The following is a 19,936-nucleotide window of genomic DNA, read 5'->3' as shown; positions in this document are numbered from 1 at the left end:
TGGGATCTTCCCAGACCGGGGCACGAACCTGTGTCCCCTGCATCGGCAGGTGGACTGTCAACCACTGCACCACCAGGGAAGCCCCACTAGCTTGTTTTGATAGATCAAAATGGAAGTGACAAGGAGAAGGATGCAATTTCTTTTCCTTTTTTAAAAATAAATTTTATTTATTTATTAATTTATTTTTGGCTGCGTTGGGTCTTTGTTGCGGTGCATAGGCTTATTGCGGCACCTTCTCTTGTTGCGGAGCCTGGGCTCTAAGCACACGGGCTTCAGTAGTTGTGGCACGAGCGCTCAGTAGTTGTGGCGCACAGGCTTACATGCTCCACGGCAGGTGGGATCTTCCCGGACCAGGGCTCGGTCCCGTGTCCCCTGCACTGGCAGGCGGATCCCTAACCCCTGTGCCACCAGGGAAGTCCTGGGTGCAATTTCTTTGTTCTCCTAAGGTAAGGTTGCCAGATTTAGGGGAGGAAAAAAGGATGTTCACTTAAAATAGGATTTCAGATAATGAATAATATTTCAGTGCAAATGTGTCCCATGCAATATTTGGGACACACACTACAACGAAATTCTAAAATTCAAATTTAACTGGGTGTCCTTACTTTATCTGGCAACCCCACCCGAAGAGAGTTCCTAAACTTCAGTCATTCATATACCACTTTCACTATTTTTCCCATGTCTCTTGGCTAGCCCCACTATAATTTCTTAGCGTTTTTCGTAGAAGCAGCTCCCTTTTTAAACTTAAAAACGTGCATTAAATTTAAAATAACTGTTATAAGAGTAAATAGAGACTCAGTGTCTTAAATAAAAATAATCCCTCCAAAAGAAGAAATACAGGAAATTCCCTGTTTACAATCAGACCAGGTTGCGGGCATCACGCTAAAAAAAAAAAAAAAAAAAAAATTGGGGGGAGGTGGTGGGCATGCCCAGGTAATGGAGTTCGGGCGTGCTGATATGGCCACCAGATGGCGCTCACAGCCTTTGGTCTTGGTTTGTATCCTTGGAAATCTTGTCATTATTACTCTGGTAGAATTAACAGAACCGTCAAGGTCTCACAAGTTTTCTGACTCGTTTCATACACCATCATGGTTCAGAGTCTAGGACATTTGGGGCAGTTACACTTACTTTTTCCCTGGGGCACCTGAGACATTATTGGGGGGGGTCTATGCTAGAAGTTGCGGGGACACAGGCCACTCTGACCCCCACTCTCCCCAAGGCTATACTTTTGCATGTTTGTGCTTTGGAAACTTTGAGTGAAAAAATTCTTTCACATCTTACTTTTCTCTGTTGGGGGGAAATACAACTTTTCCATAAAAGGTCCTTGGAACACTGAAAGTGTTTGTAAGCTCTTCTCAGCTTAATGCTTTTATTTGCATGATACCAGAGATAGAACACACAGAGACAAACTTCCAGAAGGGAAAACATACGTTCCCCTCTAAGACTCCAGTGGTTTTGACAGATTGAAAATATTTCAATCTGAGTGTCAGAGTTTTAGGATTTTGGATTGCTGGAAAACTCCAAAGAGTCTTCAAACCTCTTTGATACTTTTACTATCAAAGTAAATATCCATATTGTTTGTAATGGCATAAATTCCAAGATGTTTAATGTCTGTTAAGCTGTGTAATAAAATGGGCACTGAATCATAAGAAAGTTAAGAGTGCTAGGAGGAGTGATTCTTTCAGGATGATAATTTGGTTTCTAATTAGCACAGGCGTATAAGAGCACATGGAGGTAAGAATTTTCTAGTGATACTGTAGCAGATCGAAGATCTCTGAGAGCAAATCATTATGCACACACCTTCGGGGACCAGGGAAAACACATAAAGTAATCAGAACCATAAATCAACCTGCCATGTGGCTTACACTTCTGGTGGAATGCTCTGCAGGCAGTAGAATAGTTAAGAAACTAAAATGTCAGTGGTTGAAACTCGATTTGAGTTCAAACCGATGGAGCCTCTGGTTCATATATGCCTTGCTATAAAATATTCTTCTTCAGTTATAAGTGAAGCTCCAGTGGTAGGGGAGGCAAGAGCATGATGCATCAGTGTAATTATTTCTAGATAATTTCTTTGTAAAAAAACATTTTTTCCCCCAGATATCGGCAGCCACTTTAAATAATACTCAAATTGGGACCGGCTGATATTCAAAGCTATGTGGAAATTATATAATATTCTATGTCAAATATATTTCAATTATTTAAAAAATGGTATGTGGGGAATTCCCTGGCAGTCCAGTGGTTAGGACTCTGTGCTTCCACTGCTGGAGGCCTGGGTTTGATCCCTGGTCAGGGAACTAAGATCCTGCAAGCTGCGTGGTATGGCCAAAAATAAAAAAGGTATGTGGGAATAATTCAGCCTCATCCATGTACCTGAAAAAGACATGTCATTTTCTCAGGAAAGCTCTGAAATGGGAGAATAACTGAAAGGAATATTTCAGCAAAATTGGGTTCAGTTCAAGAAAAAGATGCTCATTAATGTGTCAGCTACATGTCAAGGTAGCTGTTTGCACTAATAATTCCTACAGGACCTGTTACTTTCATTGTTTTTTCAAAACCAGGTTTGAAGGAGAGTCATTAGTTCATTTAAATATTAGAGCATGTATTTGTTGACTTGTTTTTTCTGTCTCCCTCACTAGAGCATAACAGGGGGAAGGATCATGTCTGTCTTGTTCTCTGCTGAATTCTCAGAGCCTGGAAGAGGGCATGGCACGGGATAGGCCCCCCAAAATATTTCTTTGGATTAATGGACGGATGGGTGGATGGATGAATAAAGAACAGACAAACAGACACGGTCCTAACAGAGTTCTAGAAGGTTACTGGGCCCAACCTTTGCCTTCATGGAGCTTACAGTTTCCTGCTAGAATCTCCTAGGTTCACCATACACAATCTGTGTCCTTTCTAGAGCACCATTTCTAGGATTGAAACTGTGTACCTAGAATCGGTTACAGAGGGAAAGACAGTAAACAGAGAACAAGAGAACAAAGGCCCCCAAGCATTGACTATGGTTTTTTTTTTCCTCTCTCCTTTTTAAAAATGTTTATTTATTTATATTTTTCTTATTAGTCACCCATTTTATACACATCAGTGTATACATGTAAATCCCAATCTCTCAATTCATCATACCAACACCACCACCCCCTGCCGCTTTCTCCCCTTGGTGTCCATACGTTTGTTCTCTACATGTGTGTCTCCATTTCTGCTCTGCAAACTGGTTCATCTTTACCATTTTTCTAGGTTCCACATATATGCATTAATATATGATATTTGTTCTTCTCTTTCTGACTTACTTCACTCTGTATGGCAGTCTCTAGATGCATCCACGTCTCTACAAATGACCCAATTTTGTTCCTTTTTATGGCTGAGTAATATTCCATTGTATATATGTACCACTTCCTCTTTAACCATTCGTCCGTCGATGGGCATTTAGGTTGCTTCCATGATCTGGCTGTTGTAAATAGTACTGCAATGAACATTGGGGTGCATGTGGCTTTTTGAATTATGGTTTTTTCTGGGTATATGCCCAGTAGTGGGATTGCTGGGTCCTATGGTAATTCTATTTTTCGTTTTGTAAGGAACCTCCATACTGTTCTCCATCGTGGCTGTATCAATTTACATTCCCACCAACAGTGCAAGACGGTCCCCTTTTCTCCACACCTTCTCCAGCATTTGTTGTTTGTAGATTTTCTGATGATGCCCATTCTAACTGGTGTGAGGTGATACCTCATTGCAGTTTTGATTTGCATTTCTCTAATAATTAATGATGTTGAGCAGCTTTTCATGTGCTTCTTGGCCAGCGGTATATCTTCTTTGGAGAAACGTCTATTTAGGTATTCTGCACATTTTTGGATTGGGTTGTTTGTTTTTTTAATATTGAGCTGCATGAGCTCTTTATATATTTTGGATATTAATCATTTGTCAGTTGCTTCCTTGGCAAATATTTTCCCCCAGTCTGAGGGTTGTCTTTTCATCCTGTTTATGGTTTCCTTTGCTGTGCAAAAGCTTTGAAGTTTCATTAGGTCCCATTTGTTTATTTTTGTATTTATCTCCATTACTCTAGGAAGTGGATCAAAAAATATCTTGCTGTGATTTATGTCAAAGAGTGTTCTTCCTATGTTTTCCTCTAAGAATTTTAGAGTGTCTGGTCTTACATTTAGGTCTCTAATCCGTTTTGAGTTTATTTTTGTGTATGGCGTTAGGGAGTGTTCTAATTTCATTCTTTTACATGTAGCTGTCCAGTTTTCCCAGCACCACTTATTGAAGAGACTGTCTTTTCTCCACTGTATATCCTTGACTCCTTTGTCATAGATTAGTTGACCATAGGTGTGTGGGTTTATCTCTGGGCTTTCTATTCTGTTCCATTGACCTATATTTCTGTTTTTGTGCCAGTACCATATTGTCTTGATTACTGTGGCTTTGTAGTATAGGCTGAAGTTAGGGAGTCTGATTCCTCCAGCTCCATTTTTTTCCTTCAAGACTGCTTTGGCTATTCGGGGTCTTTTGTGTCTCCACACAAATTTTAAGCTTTTCTGTTCTAGTTCTCTAAAAAATGCCATTGGTAATTTGATAGGGATTGCATTGAATCTGTAGATTGCTTTGGGTAGTAGAGTCATTTTCACAATATTGATGCTTCCAATCCAAGAACATGGTATATCTCTCCATCTCTTGCTATCATCTTTAATTGCTTTCATCAGTGTCTTACAGTTTTCTGCATACAGGTCTTTGTCTCCCTAGGTAGGTTTATTCCTAGCTATTGTATTTTTTGGTTGCAGTGGTACATGAGAGTGTTTCCTTAATTTCTCTTTCAGATTTTTCATCATTAGTGTATAGGAATGCAAGAGATTTCTGTGCATTCATTTTGTGTCCTGCAACTTGACCAAGTTCATTGATTAGCTCTAGTAGATTTCTGGTGGCATCTTTAGGATTCTCTCTGTAGAGTATCCTGTCATCTGCAAACAGTGACAGTTTTACTTCTTCTTTTTCAATTTGGATACCTTTTATTGCTTTTTCTTCACTGATTGCTGTGGCTAGGACTTCCAAAACTATGTTGAAGAATAGTAGTGAGAGTGGACATCCTTGTCTTGTTCCTGATCTTAGAGGAAATGCTTTCAGTTTTTCACCATTGAGAATGATGTTTGCTGTGCCTTTGTCATATATGGCCTTTACTATGGTGAAGTAGGTTCCCTCTATGCCCACTTTCTGGAGAGTTTATATCATAAATCAGAGTTGAATTTTGTCAAAAGCTTTTTCTGCATCCATTGAGATGATCATATGGTTTTTCTTTTTCAATTTGTTAATATGGTGTATCACATTGATTGATTTGCATATATTGAAGAATCCTTGCCTCTCTGGGATAAATCCCACTTGATCATGGTGTATGATCCTTTTAATGTGTTGTTGGATTCTGTTTGCTAGTATTTTGTTGAGGATTTTTGCATCTATATTCATCAGTGATATTGGTCTGTAATTTTCTTTTTTTGTAGTATCTTTGTCTGGTTTTGGTATCAGGGTGATGGTGGCCTCAGAGAATGAGTTTGGGAGTGTTCCTTCCTCTGCAATTTTTTGGAAGAGTTTGAGAAAGATGGGTGTTAGCTCGTCTCTAAATGTTTGATAGCATTCACCTGTGAAGCCTTCTGGTCCTGGACTTCTGTTTGTTGGAAGATTTTTAATCACACTTTCAATTTCATTACTTGTGATTGGTCTGTTCATATTTTCTATTTCTTCCTGGTTCAGACTTGAAAGGTTATAACTTTCTAAGAATTTGTTCATGTCTTCCAGGTTGTCCATTTTATTGGCATAGAGTTGCTTGTAGTTGTCTCTTAGGATGCTTTGTATTTCTGCGGTGTCTGTTGTAACTTCTTTTTCCTTTCTAATTTTATTGATTTGAGTCCTCTCCCTCTTTTTCTTGATGAGTCTGGCTAATGGTTTATCAATTTTGTTTAACTTCTCAAAGAACCAGCTTTTAGTTTTATTGATCTTTGCTATTGGTTTCTTTGTTTCTATTTCATTTATTTCTGCTCTGATCTTTATGATTTCTTTCCTTCTGCTAACTTTGGGTTTTGTTTGTTCTTCTTTCTCTAGTTCCTTTAGGTGTAACGTTAGATTGTTTATTTGAGATTTTTCTTGTTTCTTGAGGTGGGCTTGTATAGCTATGAACTTCCCTCTTAGAACTATGGGATGCTTTTGCTGCATCCCATAGGTTTTGGAACGTCATGTTTTCATTGTCATTTGTCTCAAGGTATTTTTTGATTTCCTCTTTGATTTCTTCAGTGATCTCTTGGTTATTTAGTAACGTACTGTTTAGCCTCTATGTGTTTGTGTTTTTTACAGGTTTTTCCCTGTAATTCATTTCTAATCTCATAGCGTTGTGGTCAGAAAAGATGCTTGATATGATTTTAATTTTCTTAAATTTCCTGAGGCTTGATTTTTGACCCAAGACGTGATCTATCCTGGAAAATGTTCCATGCGCACTTGAGAAGAAAGTGTAATCTACTGTTTTAGGATGGAATGTCCTACAAATATCAATTAAATCTATCTGGTCTATTGTGTCATTTAAAGCTTGTGTTTCCTTATTAATTTTCTCTTTGGATGATCTGTCCATTGGTGTAAGTGAGGTGTTCAAGTCCCCCACTATTATTGTGTTACTGTTGATTTCCTCTTTTAGAGCTGTTAGCGATTGCCTTTTGTATTGAGGTGTTCCTATGTTGGGTGCATATATATTTATAATTGTTATATCTTCCTCTTGGATTGATCCCTTGATCATTACGTAGTGTCCTTCCTTGTCTCTTGTAACATTCTTTATTTTAAAGTGTATTTTACCTGATATGAGTATTGCTACTCCAGCTTTCCTTTGATTTCCATTTGCATGGAATATCTTTTTCCATCCCCTCACTTTCAGTCTGTATGTGTCCCTAGGTCTGAAGTGGGTCGCCTGGAGACAGCATATAGATGGGTCTTGTTTTTGTATCCTTTCAGCAACCCTGTGTCTTTTGGTTAGAGCATTTGATCCATTCACATTTAAGGTAATTATCGATATGTATGTTTCTATGACCATTTTCTTAATTGTTTTGGGTTTGTTTTTGTAGGTCCTTTTCTTCTCTTGTGTTTCCCACTTAGAGAAGTTCCTTTAACATTTGTTGTAGAGCTGGTTTGGTGGTGCTCAATTCTCTTAGCTTTTGCTTGTCTGTCAAGCTTTTGATTTCTCCATCGAATCTCAATGAGATCCTTGCTGGGTAGAGTAATCTTGGTTGTAGGTTCTTCCCTTTCATCACTTTAAGTATATCATGCCACTCCCTTCTGGTTGGTAGAGTTTCTGCTGAGAAATCAGCTGTTAAACTTCTGGGAGTTCCCTTGTATGTTATTTGTCATTTTTCCCTTGCTGCTGTCAATAATTTTTCTTTAATTTTTGCCAAGTTGATTACTATGTGTCTCGGTGTGTTTCTCCTTGGGTTTCTCCTGTATGGGACTCTCTGTGCTTCCTGGACTTGGGTGGCTATTTCCTTTCCGATGTTAGGGAAGTTTTTGACTATAATCTCTTCAATATCTTCTCGGGTCCTTTCTCTCTCTCTTCTCCTTCTGGGACCCGTATAATGTGAACGTTGTTGTGTTTAATGTTGTCCCAGAGGTCTCTTAAGCTGTCTTCATTTCTTTTCATTCTTTTTTCTTTATTCTGTTCCGCAGCAGTGAATTCCACCATTCTGTCTTCCAGGTCACTTATCCGTTCTTTTGCCTCAGTTATTCTATTGATTCCTTCTAGTGTGTTTTTTTTTTCAGTTATTGTATTGTTCATCTCTGTTTGTTTGTACTTGAATTCTTCTAGATCTTTGTTAAACATTTCTTGCATCTTCTCGATCTTTGCCTCCATTCTTTTTCTGAGGTCCAGGATCATCTTCACTATCATTATTCTGAATTCTTTTTCTGGAAGGTTGCCTATCTCCATTTCATTTAGTTGTTTTCTGGGGTTTTACCTTGTTCTTTCATCTGTTACATAGCCCTCTGCCTTTTCATCTTTTCTGTCTTTCTGTGAATATTGTTTTTGTTCCACAAGCTGCAGGATTGTAGTTCTTCTTGTTGCTGCTGTCTGCCCTCTGGTGGATGAGGCTATCTAAGAGGCTTGTGGAAGTTTCCTGATAGGAGGGACTGGTGGTGGGTAGAGCTGGCTGTGGCATTGGTAGGCAGAGCTCAGTAAAACTTTAATCTGCTTGTCTGCTGATGGGTGGGTCTGGGTTCCCTCCCTGTTAGTTGTTTGGCCTGAAGTGACCCAACACTGGAGCCTACCCGGGCTCTTTGGTGGGGATAATGGCATACTCTGGGAGGGCTCATGCCAAGGAATACTTCCCAGAACTTCTGCTGCCAGTGTCCTTGTCCCTTGGTGAGCCACAGCTGCCCCCCGCCTCTGCAGGAGACCCACCAACACTAGCAGGTAGGTCTGGTTCAGTCTCCTATGGGGTCACTGCTCCTTCCCCTGGGTCCCAATGCACACACTACTTTGTGTGTGCCCTCCAAGAGTGGAATCGCTCTTTCCCCCAGTCCTGCCAAAGTCCTGCAATCAAATCCCACTAGCCTTCAAAGTCTGAGTCTCTAGGAATTCCTCCTCCCATTGCCGGACCCCCAGGTTGGGAAGCCCGACGTGGGGCTCAGAACCTTCACTCCAGTGGGTGGACTTCTGTGGTATAAGTGTTCTCCAGTTTGTGAGTCACCCACCCAGCAGTGATGGGATTTGATTTCATTGGGATTGCGCCCCTCCTACTGTCTCTTTGCGCCTTCTCCTTTGTCTTTGCATGTGGGGTATCTTTTTTGGTGAGTTCCAGTGTCTTCCTGTCGATGATTGTTCAGCAGTTAGTTGTGATTCCAGTGTTCTCGAAAGAGGGAGTGACAGCATGTCCTTCTACTCCGTCATGTTGAACCAAATCTGACTACGGTTTTAAGCAGAATTATGCACTGAGGCCAAAATTCATCAATTTCCAATTGCTTTTTTATCAACGTTGTTGAGATATAATTTACGTACCAGATCAGTGGCCAATTTTAAAGTAGTTCTTTAAAACTTAAGAAAAATTTTTTTTTTCTTTTGGATTTAGTTTCAGGAGGAAGGAAGTTGACTGGTAAATCCAGACATTCTGGGTGGAGAATTTTTGGTGAAATTCCCTATAAATGAACCAGCAGCTGCCTTCAGGGTTTGATAAAGGCCTCAGTGTTTGGAACACTGTGGGGTTCCTTCTCCCCATCTCCAGCTCTTTCTGGCTGGGTCCGGGTGGGTGTGAGAAGTGGTCACTGAAGCGACAGGAGTTGGGTGGAAATGCAAAGTGGGTGTGAAAGCATGAGGTGTACAAGGTGGCAGAGCTGAGCCCAAATCACATCACTGTCTCTCACTTGCTGTGCAAGCTGTAACAAGCTCCTGGGCATCGCTGAGCGTGCCTCAGTCTCCTCATCTGTAGAATGGCATGTGTCAGAAGACTGAGGTTTAAATAGCTAATGAGGGGACTTCCCTCATGGTGCAGTGTTTAAGAATCCCCCTGCCAATGCAGGGGACAGGAGTTCGAGCCCTGGTCCAGGAAGATCCCACATGCTGTGGAGAAACTATGCCCGTGGGCCACAACTACTGAGCCTGCACTCTAGAGTCCATGAGCCACAGCTACTGAAGCCCTCATGCTGCAACTACTGAAGCCCACGTGCCTAGAGCCCATGCTCTGCAGCAAGAGAAGCCACTGAAATGAGAAGCCCATGCACCACAGTGAAGAGTAGACCCTGCTCACTGCAACTAGAGAAAGCCCGTGCACAGCAACGAAGACCCAATGCAGCCATAAATAAATAAATTAAATAAATTAAATAAATAAATAAATAAATAAATAAATAAGCTAATGCACCCAAAGCACCTGCACCGGGGCCTGAACATGGTAGGCACTTAATCAAATCTAATATTGTTCTTACAAGGCTAGAAACTTGCCAACCCTGCACTCCCTGGAACTGTACTCCTCACCATGCTGTGCTCACTGCCCATTTCTAACTACCTGGGTGGCTCCCCCCAGGCTCTACCTGAGAGCTGTCACCCTGTGTTGTGACCCCAAGGCCCCGACCCACTTGTCTCTGAGCCCTACCTGGTTTTTCAAGCTCTGGATCTCTCTCTGTTGGGCATCGTCCTCTTCATGCAGAACCTGAAACTTGGGCGGGATCACCCTCTCCTTCTGCCTGGAGGCAGCTGTTTCCAACAGCTTCTGGCTCAGGTTGGCCACTTGGTTCTGCAGGCTTGCTATCACGGTGTCTTTGTATTTAGATTCAAGTTCAAAATCGGAGAGACGGCTGACTTCTTTTCCCAGCAGCAGAATTATTTCATCCTGGGTGGAGGCCAGATGGGAAATTTACTAGGTGTGGGTCTGGGTGTAAGGCTGAGCCCATTTAAAGAAAGACAGGAAAAATATGGTATCATTCTTTGGGAAGGTGAGGGCAGGCAGGGAGGGAAAAGGCAGACTTTCAAGGCTATCTCTGTCACTTCGAAAATCTCATAGAGACAAGAATTGGGTTAAAATGAGGTAATTGTATATAGACTCCTGTAATGGATGTCTATACCTCACAGGTACGGACACTTTCCTTTCCCTGAGAATTAGACTTTCATATTAAGAACAACCATCCCACTTGGGAACATTTGTTGCTAGAAAGTTTACTTAGAGTGTTTTCATTTATAATATACAGCCTAGCACACTGGGGACCTAGGAAAGGTAGTTAGGAAAACAACATTCTGTTTGACCACATTCTGCCTATAATGAGGGTTATTTGTTTTAACTTAAAACATTCTTAACTATTTGTTTTCCCTTTCCTCTCTTCTAATATTTCCTGCCTCTTTTGGCTATTCATGTATGAATTTTTTCCAGGTAACTCAATCTGGAAAGTAAATGAGACAGGAATACTGATTTATTTGCATGGGCTCATGTAAACTTTTGGCTGGAAAAACAAAATTGCTGGTAGACTGTACCCACAGGTATAATTAACCCTGTCCTCCATCTCTCCAGTGATAAAGCTCTGCAGCCAAAGAATTGGTTAGGTTTTCCAAAAAAGGAAAAAAAAATTCCCCCAAATTTCTCACCAGACGTTATCAATAAAATGTCAGAAAAACTGAAGAAGAAGAAGAAGAAAAAATTCCCCAGAGGCCTTTTCCAAAGCAGTCATGGGAGGAGGTAAATGGGCAATTTCTGGGCCAGCTCATTCCCAGGAGAGCCGTCCAGTCAGCCTCACGACCTGCTAGCTCCGTGACCTGGGGAAGGACAGGGTCTTGCTCATGAGAAAGCCTGTCTGACATTGCCAGCTGCTGCCAGGGGCCTTCCTTTGGGTCCTTGTGAAAGTTGGTGGCAAAACTTCAAGAGAGAGCATCAGACATATTCCCTACTCCTGGGCAGTTTCCCCTGTTTCACCCTGTTATGATCAGCCAGGTGCTTATTCATTTTTCATGCAACAAACATTCATAGGGCAGCAACTAAGTGCCAGGCCCCGTGCCAGTGCTGGAATATAAGAAGTTTGCAGAGGGCAGTGGACAGCTGTGGGTTCTGCTTTCCTGCTGAGGGTCCCTTTGCCCTTCTGGAGGGAGCGTTCCTCCTTCCATGGGGTCTGGGTAGGATTGTCAGTCATGTGCCCTGCTCCTTCCTGTCCCACCTCCCCATGTGCATGTGGCCCAAGCTGGTCAATCAGAGATTTCACACATCGATTACAGAGGGAGAGCATCTTGCCTTCTTTTGGATCATAAACTTTAAATATGTAGGCTTGTTTGCCTGAGTTTGTCTTTTCTGACACACAAAGCCAGCGTCATGTAGAAAGCCAGACTCTGAGGGAAACAGAGGGGAGAGGTTGGTAGTGAGGAGGTGTTCTGATGACATTATTCAAGCTCCTGGATCTAGCCATACCTGAAGCTAGTGGCCCTTTAAATTTTCCAATAAGTTGAGCTAATCGATGCTCCCCCTCAAGCTAATTTGTTTATTGTCACTTGAAGGAGTCCTGGCAAGTTAGGGTAGAAATGGCTTATAAAGAGAAAGAATTCTTTCTATTATAAATAGAAAAAATGATAAATGGCTTATAAACATTTTCTATAAATAGAAAAAATTATAGTGGTTGCACTATATTTCCGAGTTAAAATTGAGGCAGGTTGAAAAATGGCAACAAATACTTTGCAGTTTTGCCATCCAGTCTATTTCCCCACCCTCTAGTCTGGGCTGGCCCCGTGACTTGCTTTAACCAACGGAATGGAGTGGAAGTGATGCTGCATGATCTCCAGGCAAGTTCTTACAGGCTGTGCAGCTTCTGCTCTGGCCCCCTGGGAACCCTGAGACCACCGTGCTGTGATGAAAAACCACATGCACAAAGGGGCGCACCAGTCCAGGCATCCTGGCTGAGGCCCTAGATGTGGGAAGGAGGCCAATGGAGACCGACCACCAAACTGGCCAAGCCAGCGGCTGACTGAGGCCGCATGAGTGAGGCCAGGGGACGTGAGCAAAGGAACCTTCCAGGTCAACCCATAGATTCTGGGGAATAATGAATTGCTGTTTGAAGCCGCTAAGTTTTGGGATGGCTTGTTACACAGCGATAAATACAGAATCTGAGCGTGGCTTCTCGCCTTTCTGCAACATTTTTCAGAGTCTGGTCCCAGGATGCCTGGGTTGGAACCCCCTGCCTCCTGAAGGTTTGGATTTCCGTGTCTGACAAGAACCCCAGGTAGGTCTGCTCCTCACAAACTCTGAGAATTGCTGCAGGAGCAGGCCCTGGCCCTGAAGGAAAGCGAGATATTATAGACTGCTTCTTTTAGAGTAACTTTCGAGTCGTGTCTAAGTGGGGAGAAATTGACCTGGGCCCTTCCCAGGATGGCTTGAATCCACCTGTTCTGCTCACATCCCTGCTTTAAACCTCTCTGGTTCTTTAACGAGTCTCTCGGCCCACGCCTCCCTGACTTCAGGGCTCAATTCCTCCTGCTAGGAACGTGTTTTTGCGTCACTGTTCCATCACTGAAGGTTGACCAAGTGATTACTGTGTGGGAGTTAGAAGTACCCGCTGAGAAGCTAACCAGACCTCGCTTTGAATCCTAACACTGCTCCTTGCACTGGGCAGCCGTGAACACATCACTGAACCTCTCTGAGCTTCAGTTTCCTCATCTGCAAAGTGAGGCTGATAAAATCTATTTTGAAGTTGGTGAAGATTAACGAGCTAATAAATGTCAAGTGCACAGGACATGGCCCAGCACACAGTAGGTGCTCAGTACCTTGTAGTTGTAGATGTTATTTGGGATAAAATGAGCAGTGGCCAAACCTGGCTGAATGTCTTGGGAGGAAGAGGTGGTTTCTTGGAAGTAGGAAAAAGGGACAGTCCTTGAGACACAGAGAACAAGAGGCAGTGGCAATCTCTCCATGGTCCCTCTTGCTGCTGTAGCTCTGTGCTTCCCCAAGACCCCTCACCTTATCGTGCTGGGACAGGTCCTGGTCCACAAAAATTTCTCTGTAGGGCTCTGCCCCAGGAATTTCCTCGGCCACTGATTGTTCCGACAGTTCCGCCGCGTTGGTCCACACTAACACACAAGATCAACAGAGAATGCAGAGGAGACAGTGAGTTTCCCCAAAGTCTTAAAGAATATTTTCAGATTAACCTTCACATTCATGAGACTTATGCACTGAAAGCATTACAGGAGGACTGGAAAGGGTAAGAGCTGCCTCATTTCTCTTCCCCAGCGTTAACTGCACTGATGCACTGTGGTGTGCCTCTTTCCAGACTTTTTTCTATGCCGCATAAGAGCTGATGACCTTGGGCAAGTCATTTGCTCTTTCTAAGCCTTCGTTTCCACATACATAATTCAGGATCCCTGATAGTCTCTGTTATAAAGGGCTATCTGGAGATTAAATAGAATAATGATATAGAGCAGGGGTTGGCAAACTATGGCCCTGCGGCCAAATCTGGCCTTCTGCCTATGTTTGTAAATAAAGTTTTATTGCAACACAGCCACAGTGATTCATTTACATATTATTTATGGCTGCTTTCCAGCTACAAAGGCAGAGCTGAGTAGTTGCAGCAGAGACCATGTGACCCACAAGTCCTAAAGTATTTACTATCTGGCTCTTTACAGGAAAAGTTTGCTGACCCCTCATGTAGCGCATTTAGCGCTAAACATTAGCTATATTTTTTATTGCAGTCATATCTTGTCAAAAAACAAAAATGCATTTACATGACAGAGATTCTTATCCAGCTTACTTTTCAGCTAACAATATCAAAAACATCTCCCCATGTCAGTATTTGTAGCTGTACTTGGTTCTTTTCCAGGGTAGCATTGTGGTCCATTGTCCAAGTGTGCCAAACGTGTTTAACTAGGATCCACTTGATAGACATTTAAGCTTTCCTATATTTTTTCTTATTTACCCCAGTATTACAAGGCCTTTTTATATGACTTTCAGGGATTATGGCATTGTGTTTGGGGACCCCACTCTGTATCACATCAGACATCTCGCAATTCACTCACATCAACACTGAATACATTTCTTTTTATTGGTGTAGAAACGTTTGTAAAGATTTCTATAATTCTACGTGTGAGATCACTTGGGCCCAAGCAGCATATTTTAAATTTCCAAGCGACTATGGTTTCTGGACAGTCACTGCACATTCTTATCTTCCTGTGAAGTGAGAAACTGAACAAATTGTTTTCAGTGGTGATGAAACTTTAATGAGTATTAACATTAATGATGAATGAAGCACACACTGTCATGTTTGTGGACATTCATCATTTATTCATTTTGCTTCTGTATTTTTTATTTATGCATTTTAGAGTCAAAGATTCCTGCCCCCCAGCCAGGTCTCAAACCTGTTTGTGGACCCCAGAACCTCTAGTGGACATAGCTGATGGCCTGTGGTGCCCAGAGAATGCACAGCCTTGCGTGTTGAATGAGCAGCCCTGGCCACACTGGTTCCTGGGGCACGAGGAACAGAAGGGCCTGGAACTTCAGCAGCTGCCCATTTTCTCTCCCTCCACCTCCCAACTAGGTCCATGATTAGCAAACTTTTATTTGAAGCTCACTGCCCCCATCTGACTCTCTTGGATCCTGAGCAGCTAAGTCCTAACTGACTATAGCAGCAGTGCCTGATAGAGAAATAAAGGGAGCTACAGAATGCAATTTTCAATTTTCTCGTAGTCACGTTAAAAAGGTAAAAAGAAGAGAGGAATTTTTAATGATCAATTTTATTTAACCCAATACATTAAAAAGCATCATTTCAACACGTGATCGACAAAAAATATGGAGATATTTTATATTCTTTTTCTTCGAGGCATGAAGCCTTTGAAATCTGGGGTTTATTTTACACTGATTGCGCATCTCAATTTGGAAACTGAGTTTTCAGGAGGAAGAGTTGATCTGTTTTCAGATTCCTCAAGAAATCGGCTCTCATTGGAGGAAGGTACTGACTGGCCTGTGTCCCCAGGGAGGGCCTCGGGGTCTGACCCTAACTGGGCCCCTGTCCAGTCTCAGCTTAGAGTTCTGGCGTCTGATGCCATCTCTAGGGGTGACTCCGGCTGCCTCTACGACCGTGTCGTGGCTGTCTTGAGGGACGCTTCCCTGCAAGATGATGGCCGGAGGGGGGACTTCATCAATCTTACAGAACAGGCTGATCGATGGGGTCCCTTTACTGGGGAAGGTGTGTTTACTCAAAGTCTTTGTGGGGCTAGAATTTGCTCTGAGACTTGCTTTCCTTACACCCAGGCAGGGAGGTGCGGGAGCAGTTACCCCTCACCTGCCCCAAACTTCTTTACCGGCTACTGTTATTTATCAAAAAGAACCTAAGGGCCATGTATGACCAAACCGGCTTAACTCTAGCTGCTGGATCCTTCGGAGGTCCCAGTGGGGAGAAGCCCCAGGGAGAGTCGGGAGGGCTGGGGCGGTGGGACGGTGGATATGGGGACGCAGGCACTTTAAGAATTTTCGGGCATGAGCTGTTGGCCAAAAGGCAGGGGAGTTACTTTAATATTTTAACAACCCCCAGCTGTCCTGGTGCGCTCCAATAATCACCAGTCTGCACCAGGGGCAGTATGTGTGCACCTTAACTGTGTCTTTCAGACATTGTAAGTTGTAAATAAAAGTTAAATAACAATCATGGTTAGGTAATAACTTAATTTTTAAATTTTAATATTTAAAATTTAAATATTAAAATTTTAAAATATTTAAATTATTAAGATTGTAAAATTTAAAATTTAAATATTAAAATATTAAATATTTTAATATTTACTGAATGTTCGCTATGCACCAGGCGCTGTGCTCAGCACTTACAGGCAGGATACGATTTCGTCTTCATAACAACCCAGTGAGATAGGCATTATTATTCCCATCTCCATTTTATACGTGAGAGATATGAGGCACAGAGACGGCAAGTCACCTGCTCAAGGACACACAGCTGGTAAGTGGTAGAGTCAAGGGATGAACCTAAGTTTGTTGGATTCAGAGCCTATGCTTTTAACCACTATGTAGTCAATGTATTGAAGTGGGAAGATGTTTATGACATATTACTGAATTTTAAAAATCAGGTAGGGAATTCCTTGGCAGTCCAGTGATTAGAATTCTGTGCTTCCACTGCAGGGGGCACAGGTTCCATCCCTGGCTGGGGAACAAAGATCCTGCAAGCTGAGCGGCACGGCTAAAAAAAGAAAAAAAAAGGTTACCTATGTTAGGTTCATATGATCCTATTATTGGGAAAAATATATATATATATGAATCAAGATGCTATTTTAATAAGTCACTCCACATATTTTCTTTTCTCAGTAATTCTTCCCCACCTCCCATGAGCTCTTGCCATTAAGATTTGGCCTTGGAGCTGACGTTTTATTGCCTTGTGGTAAAGGAAGGATGAGTATTAACTAGAACAGGGTGAGTTTTCCCCCAGGCAAAATGACGTTTTCATTTTTGACAACGTCTGGAGACATTTTTGAGAACCACAGTTAGGGGGGGTGGTGGTGTTGCTACTGGTATCTCTGGTGGGTAGGAGTCAGGGATGCTGCTAAACACTCTACAGTGGACAGGACAGATCCTTCAACAAGGAGTTATGCGACCCACCTGTCACTGTGCCAAGATTGAGAAACCCTGACCTGATCTGCAGTAAATAAATCCTTGGCTTTGGGTTTTCAAATAGAATTTTTCAAGTCTAAAGCAAGGTGACAGTCTAACAGTAAACCAATTTAATTGGAAGAGCCCAGCTTTGCTAAGAGAGGAAAGAGCTTTCTCAGAACCCTTAAAAAGAGGTGTTTTCTGTCAAGAGACAGCATGGAGGACTGGAGCACAGAGTTTTCTCTAAAGCGTGCAGTAGAGAGGCCCAGACACAAAGGAACTCCCCATGACACGGGAAGATGAAAGTCCTTTTCTGAGGATGGCGAGAGTGTCAGGGGAACGAGGGCAAACGTTTGGAAACATGAGACCTGGCTGAGAGGCTGAGGAGATAGAGCCCAGGTAGATGTGAGGGACTCTAAGCCATACGACTCATCCTTCATTTCTCCAGGGGGAATCCAAGTCCTTCAGAGAAGCCCCAAGTTCAGCATGGCACTGGAGAAACCAGTGATTACAGTGGAAAAATTTAAATGGCGGAGTGAAAAAAAGAAAAGAAACAGCCCATGTGCCATGTGTCCAAAGGACACATTAAAAAAAAAACCCGGGCCTCCCTGGTGGCGCAGTGGTTGAGAGTCCGCCTGCCGATGCAGGGGATACGGGTTCGTGCCCCGGTCTGGGAGGATCCCATGTGCCGCGGAGCGGCTGGGCCCGTGAGCCATGGCCGCTGGGCCTGCGCTTCCGGAGCCTGTGCTCCGCAGCGGGAGAGGCCACAACAGTGAGAGGCCCGCATACCGCAAAAAAAAAAAAAAACAAAAAACCCCAAAACCCTGTATATATGTTCATAAGACAGAACATGATGCATACAACAAAATGAATGAATCTCAGAAATACTATGCTGAGTGAAAAAAGCCTTCCACAAAGGAACATGTACTACATGGTTCTGTGTACTTGAGATTCTAGAACAGGAATATCTAATCCATGGCGGGAAAAGAATTCAGAAGAGTGGGTGCCTCTGGGGCCTGGGGCTGGGAATTGACTGGGGAGGGACATGAGGGAACTTTCTGGGGTGATGGTAATGTTCTATATCTTGATAGGAATTTGGGTTACATAGGTGTGCACGACTGGCAAAACTCAGTGAGCACATTCAAGATCTACACCTTTCAGGGTGTGGTAGCCAGTCTCCCAGATGGCCCCACTGATTCTTGTCTCCTGGTATTCAGAGCCTTGCATCATCCTCTCCAATACTGGATGGACTTTATATTAGTTAGCTGGGGCTGCCATAACAAAACACCACAGGAGGTCTTAACAAAAGAAATTCATTTTCTCACAGTTCTGGAGGCTGGAAGTCCAAGATCAAGGTGTGGGCAGGGTTAGGCCTCTCTCCTTGGCTTGCAGACGGCCACCTTCCTGCTGTGTCCTCACATGCCCTTTTCTCTGTGCACGTGCATCCCTGGCGTCTCTCTCTCTCTTCTTACAAGGACACCAGCCCTTGGATTAGGGCCCACCCAATCATCTCATTTTAACTTAATCATCTATTTCAATACACTATCTCCAAATATGGTCACATTCTGCGATATTGGGATTGAGGCCTCAGCATATGAATTTTGGGGGAATGCAATTCAGTCCGTAACAAAGCTTCTCTATGTAACCAAGGATATTGCAGAAATGACACAGTTTGATTCCTGAGGTTAGATCATAAAAGACATTGCAGCTTCTGCCTCACTCGCTAGGACCACTTGTCTGGAGGAGCTGGCAGCTTGAGGATGCTCAAGCAACGTATGGAGAGGTGCACTTAGTGAAGAACTGAGGCCTCTTACCAAAAGCCATGGGAGTGACCCATCCTGGAGGTGGGTCCTCCAGCCCCAGACAAGCCCCCAGAGGACCACAGCCCAGCCACCACCATTACTGCCACCTCATGGACAAGCCTGAGCAAGAATCCCCCAGCTAAGCCATTCCCAACTTCCTGCCTCAGAGAAGCTATGAGATAATAAATGTTTACTGTTGTTTTAGGCCATTACATCCTGCAGTAATTTGTTATGCAACAATAACTAGCAAATACAGGTTTGGGCACCAGGAGTGGTGCAAAATTTAACAAAAACCCTACAATGTGGAGTGGTTTGGGATGGAACAGTGGCCAGAAGCTGGAGGACTTTGGCCAAGAGTCTTTGAGAAAGCCTGAATAGTCTTAGGAGAAGCCCGATGGCCTTTGAGGAGGCCGTGAGGGAAGGGTTCCAGGAAAGTGAGGAAAATGTTACTGGGGTTAAGGGATCCTTGTCAGGTGGTGGCAGAAGGTTTCCTAACACGTTGCCTGTGGTCATGAGGAAGGTAGAAAATGTTTGTGATGAGGCTGAGTGGTCAAGCTAAAGAGAGTCCCAGACAGAGTCTTGGAAGGTGCTGCCTGGTTACTTCTTACTACTTATAGTGAAATGTGAGGGGGAGAGACAGTTAAAGGAAGGGCTGTTAAATCAGGGCAATGTTCTGGGCTTGAAAATTCCCTGCCTCTCCAGGTGGCAAATGAAATGTAAGAAACAGGTTCTGGGCAAACATCAAATCAAGGGCGCTCTCAAGAAAACACAGTCCAGAGAAGAAGCTGAGGGTGTGGTTGTAAAATCCTTTGTTAAGAATACAGATCCAGGGCAGTGTCCAAGAGAACCCTTTGGTCAAAGAACTGGGCTTCTAAGAAGCTTCGGTCCTTTGTCAGTCTTTGCAGAAGCCCATGGTGGAAGGGCTTGTGACAAAAAAGTCTGTGGGCGTGGTTTTTGCCTGATAGGATGAACCCCAATAAGAAGCACTGCCAACTCAGACTGACAGAGACCCACAAAAGTCAAAGAAGCGTCTGGACCCCCAAGCTTCTACAGGCAGGAAGCAGGCTATAAAACTATGCAGCCACATCCATGGGA

The 19,936-nt window shown here is 43.1% G+C and overlaps 1 protein-coding gene across 1 annotated transcript in view; it reads right to left on the bottom strand.

Moving 5' to 3' along the window:
- Positions 1-19,936, bottom strand: part of LOC309808807 (forkhead-associated domain-containing protein 1-like) — a gene marked incomplete at both ends in the record, with an annotated part of 80,793 nt that overhangs the window by 20,498 nt on the left and 40,359 nt on the right. Inside the window, 2 exons of the mRNA XM_082629382.1 lie at positions 10,089-10,325; positions 13,422-13,531. Coding sequence (XP_082485508.1) covers positions 10,089-10,325; positions 13,422-13,531 — 347 coding nt within the window. The remainder of the gene's footprint in view (positions 1-10,088; positions 10,326-13,421; positions 13,532-19,936) is intronic.

Source organism: Mesoplodon mirus, assembly GCF_964341445.2.
Source record: "Mesoplodon mirus genome assembly, chromosome: 7".
In the NCBI taxonomy this organism is placed as follows: Eukaryota; Metazoa; Chordata; class Mammalia; order Artiodactyla; family Ziphiidae; genus Mesoplodon; species Mesoplodon mirus.
This window is presented reverse-complemented; position numbering and strand designations above follow the sequence as displayed.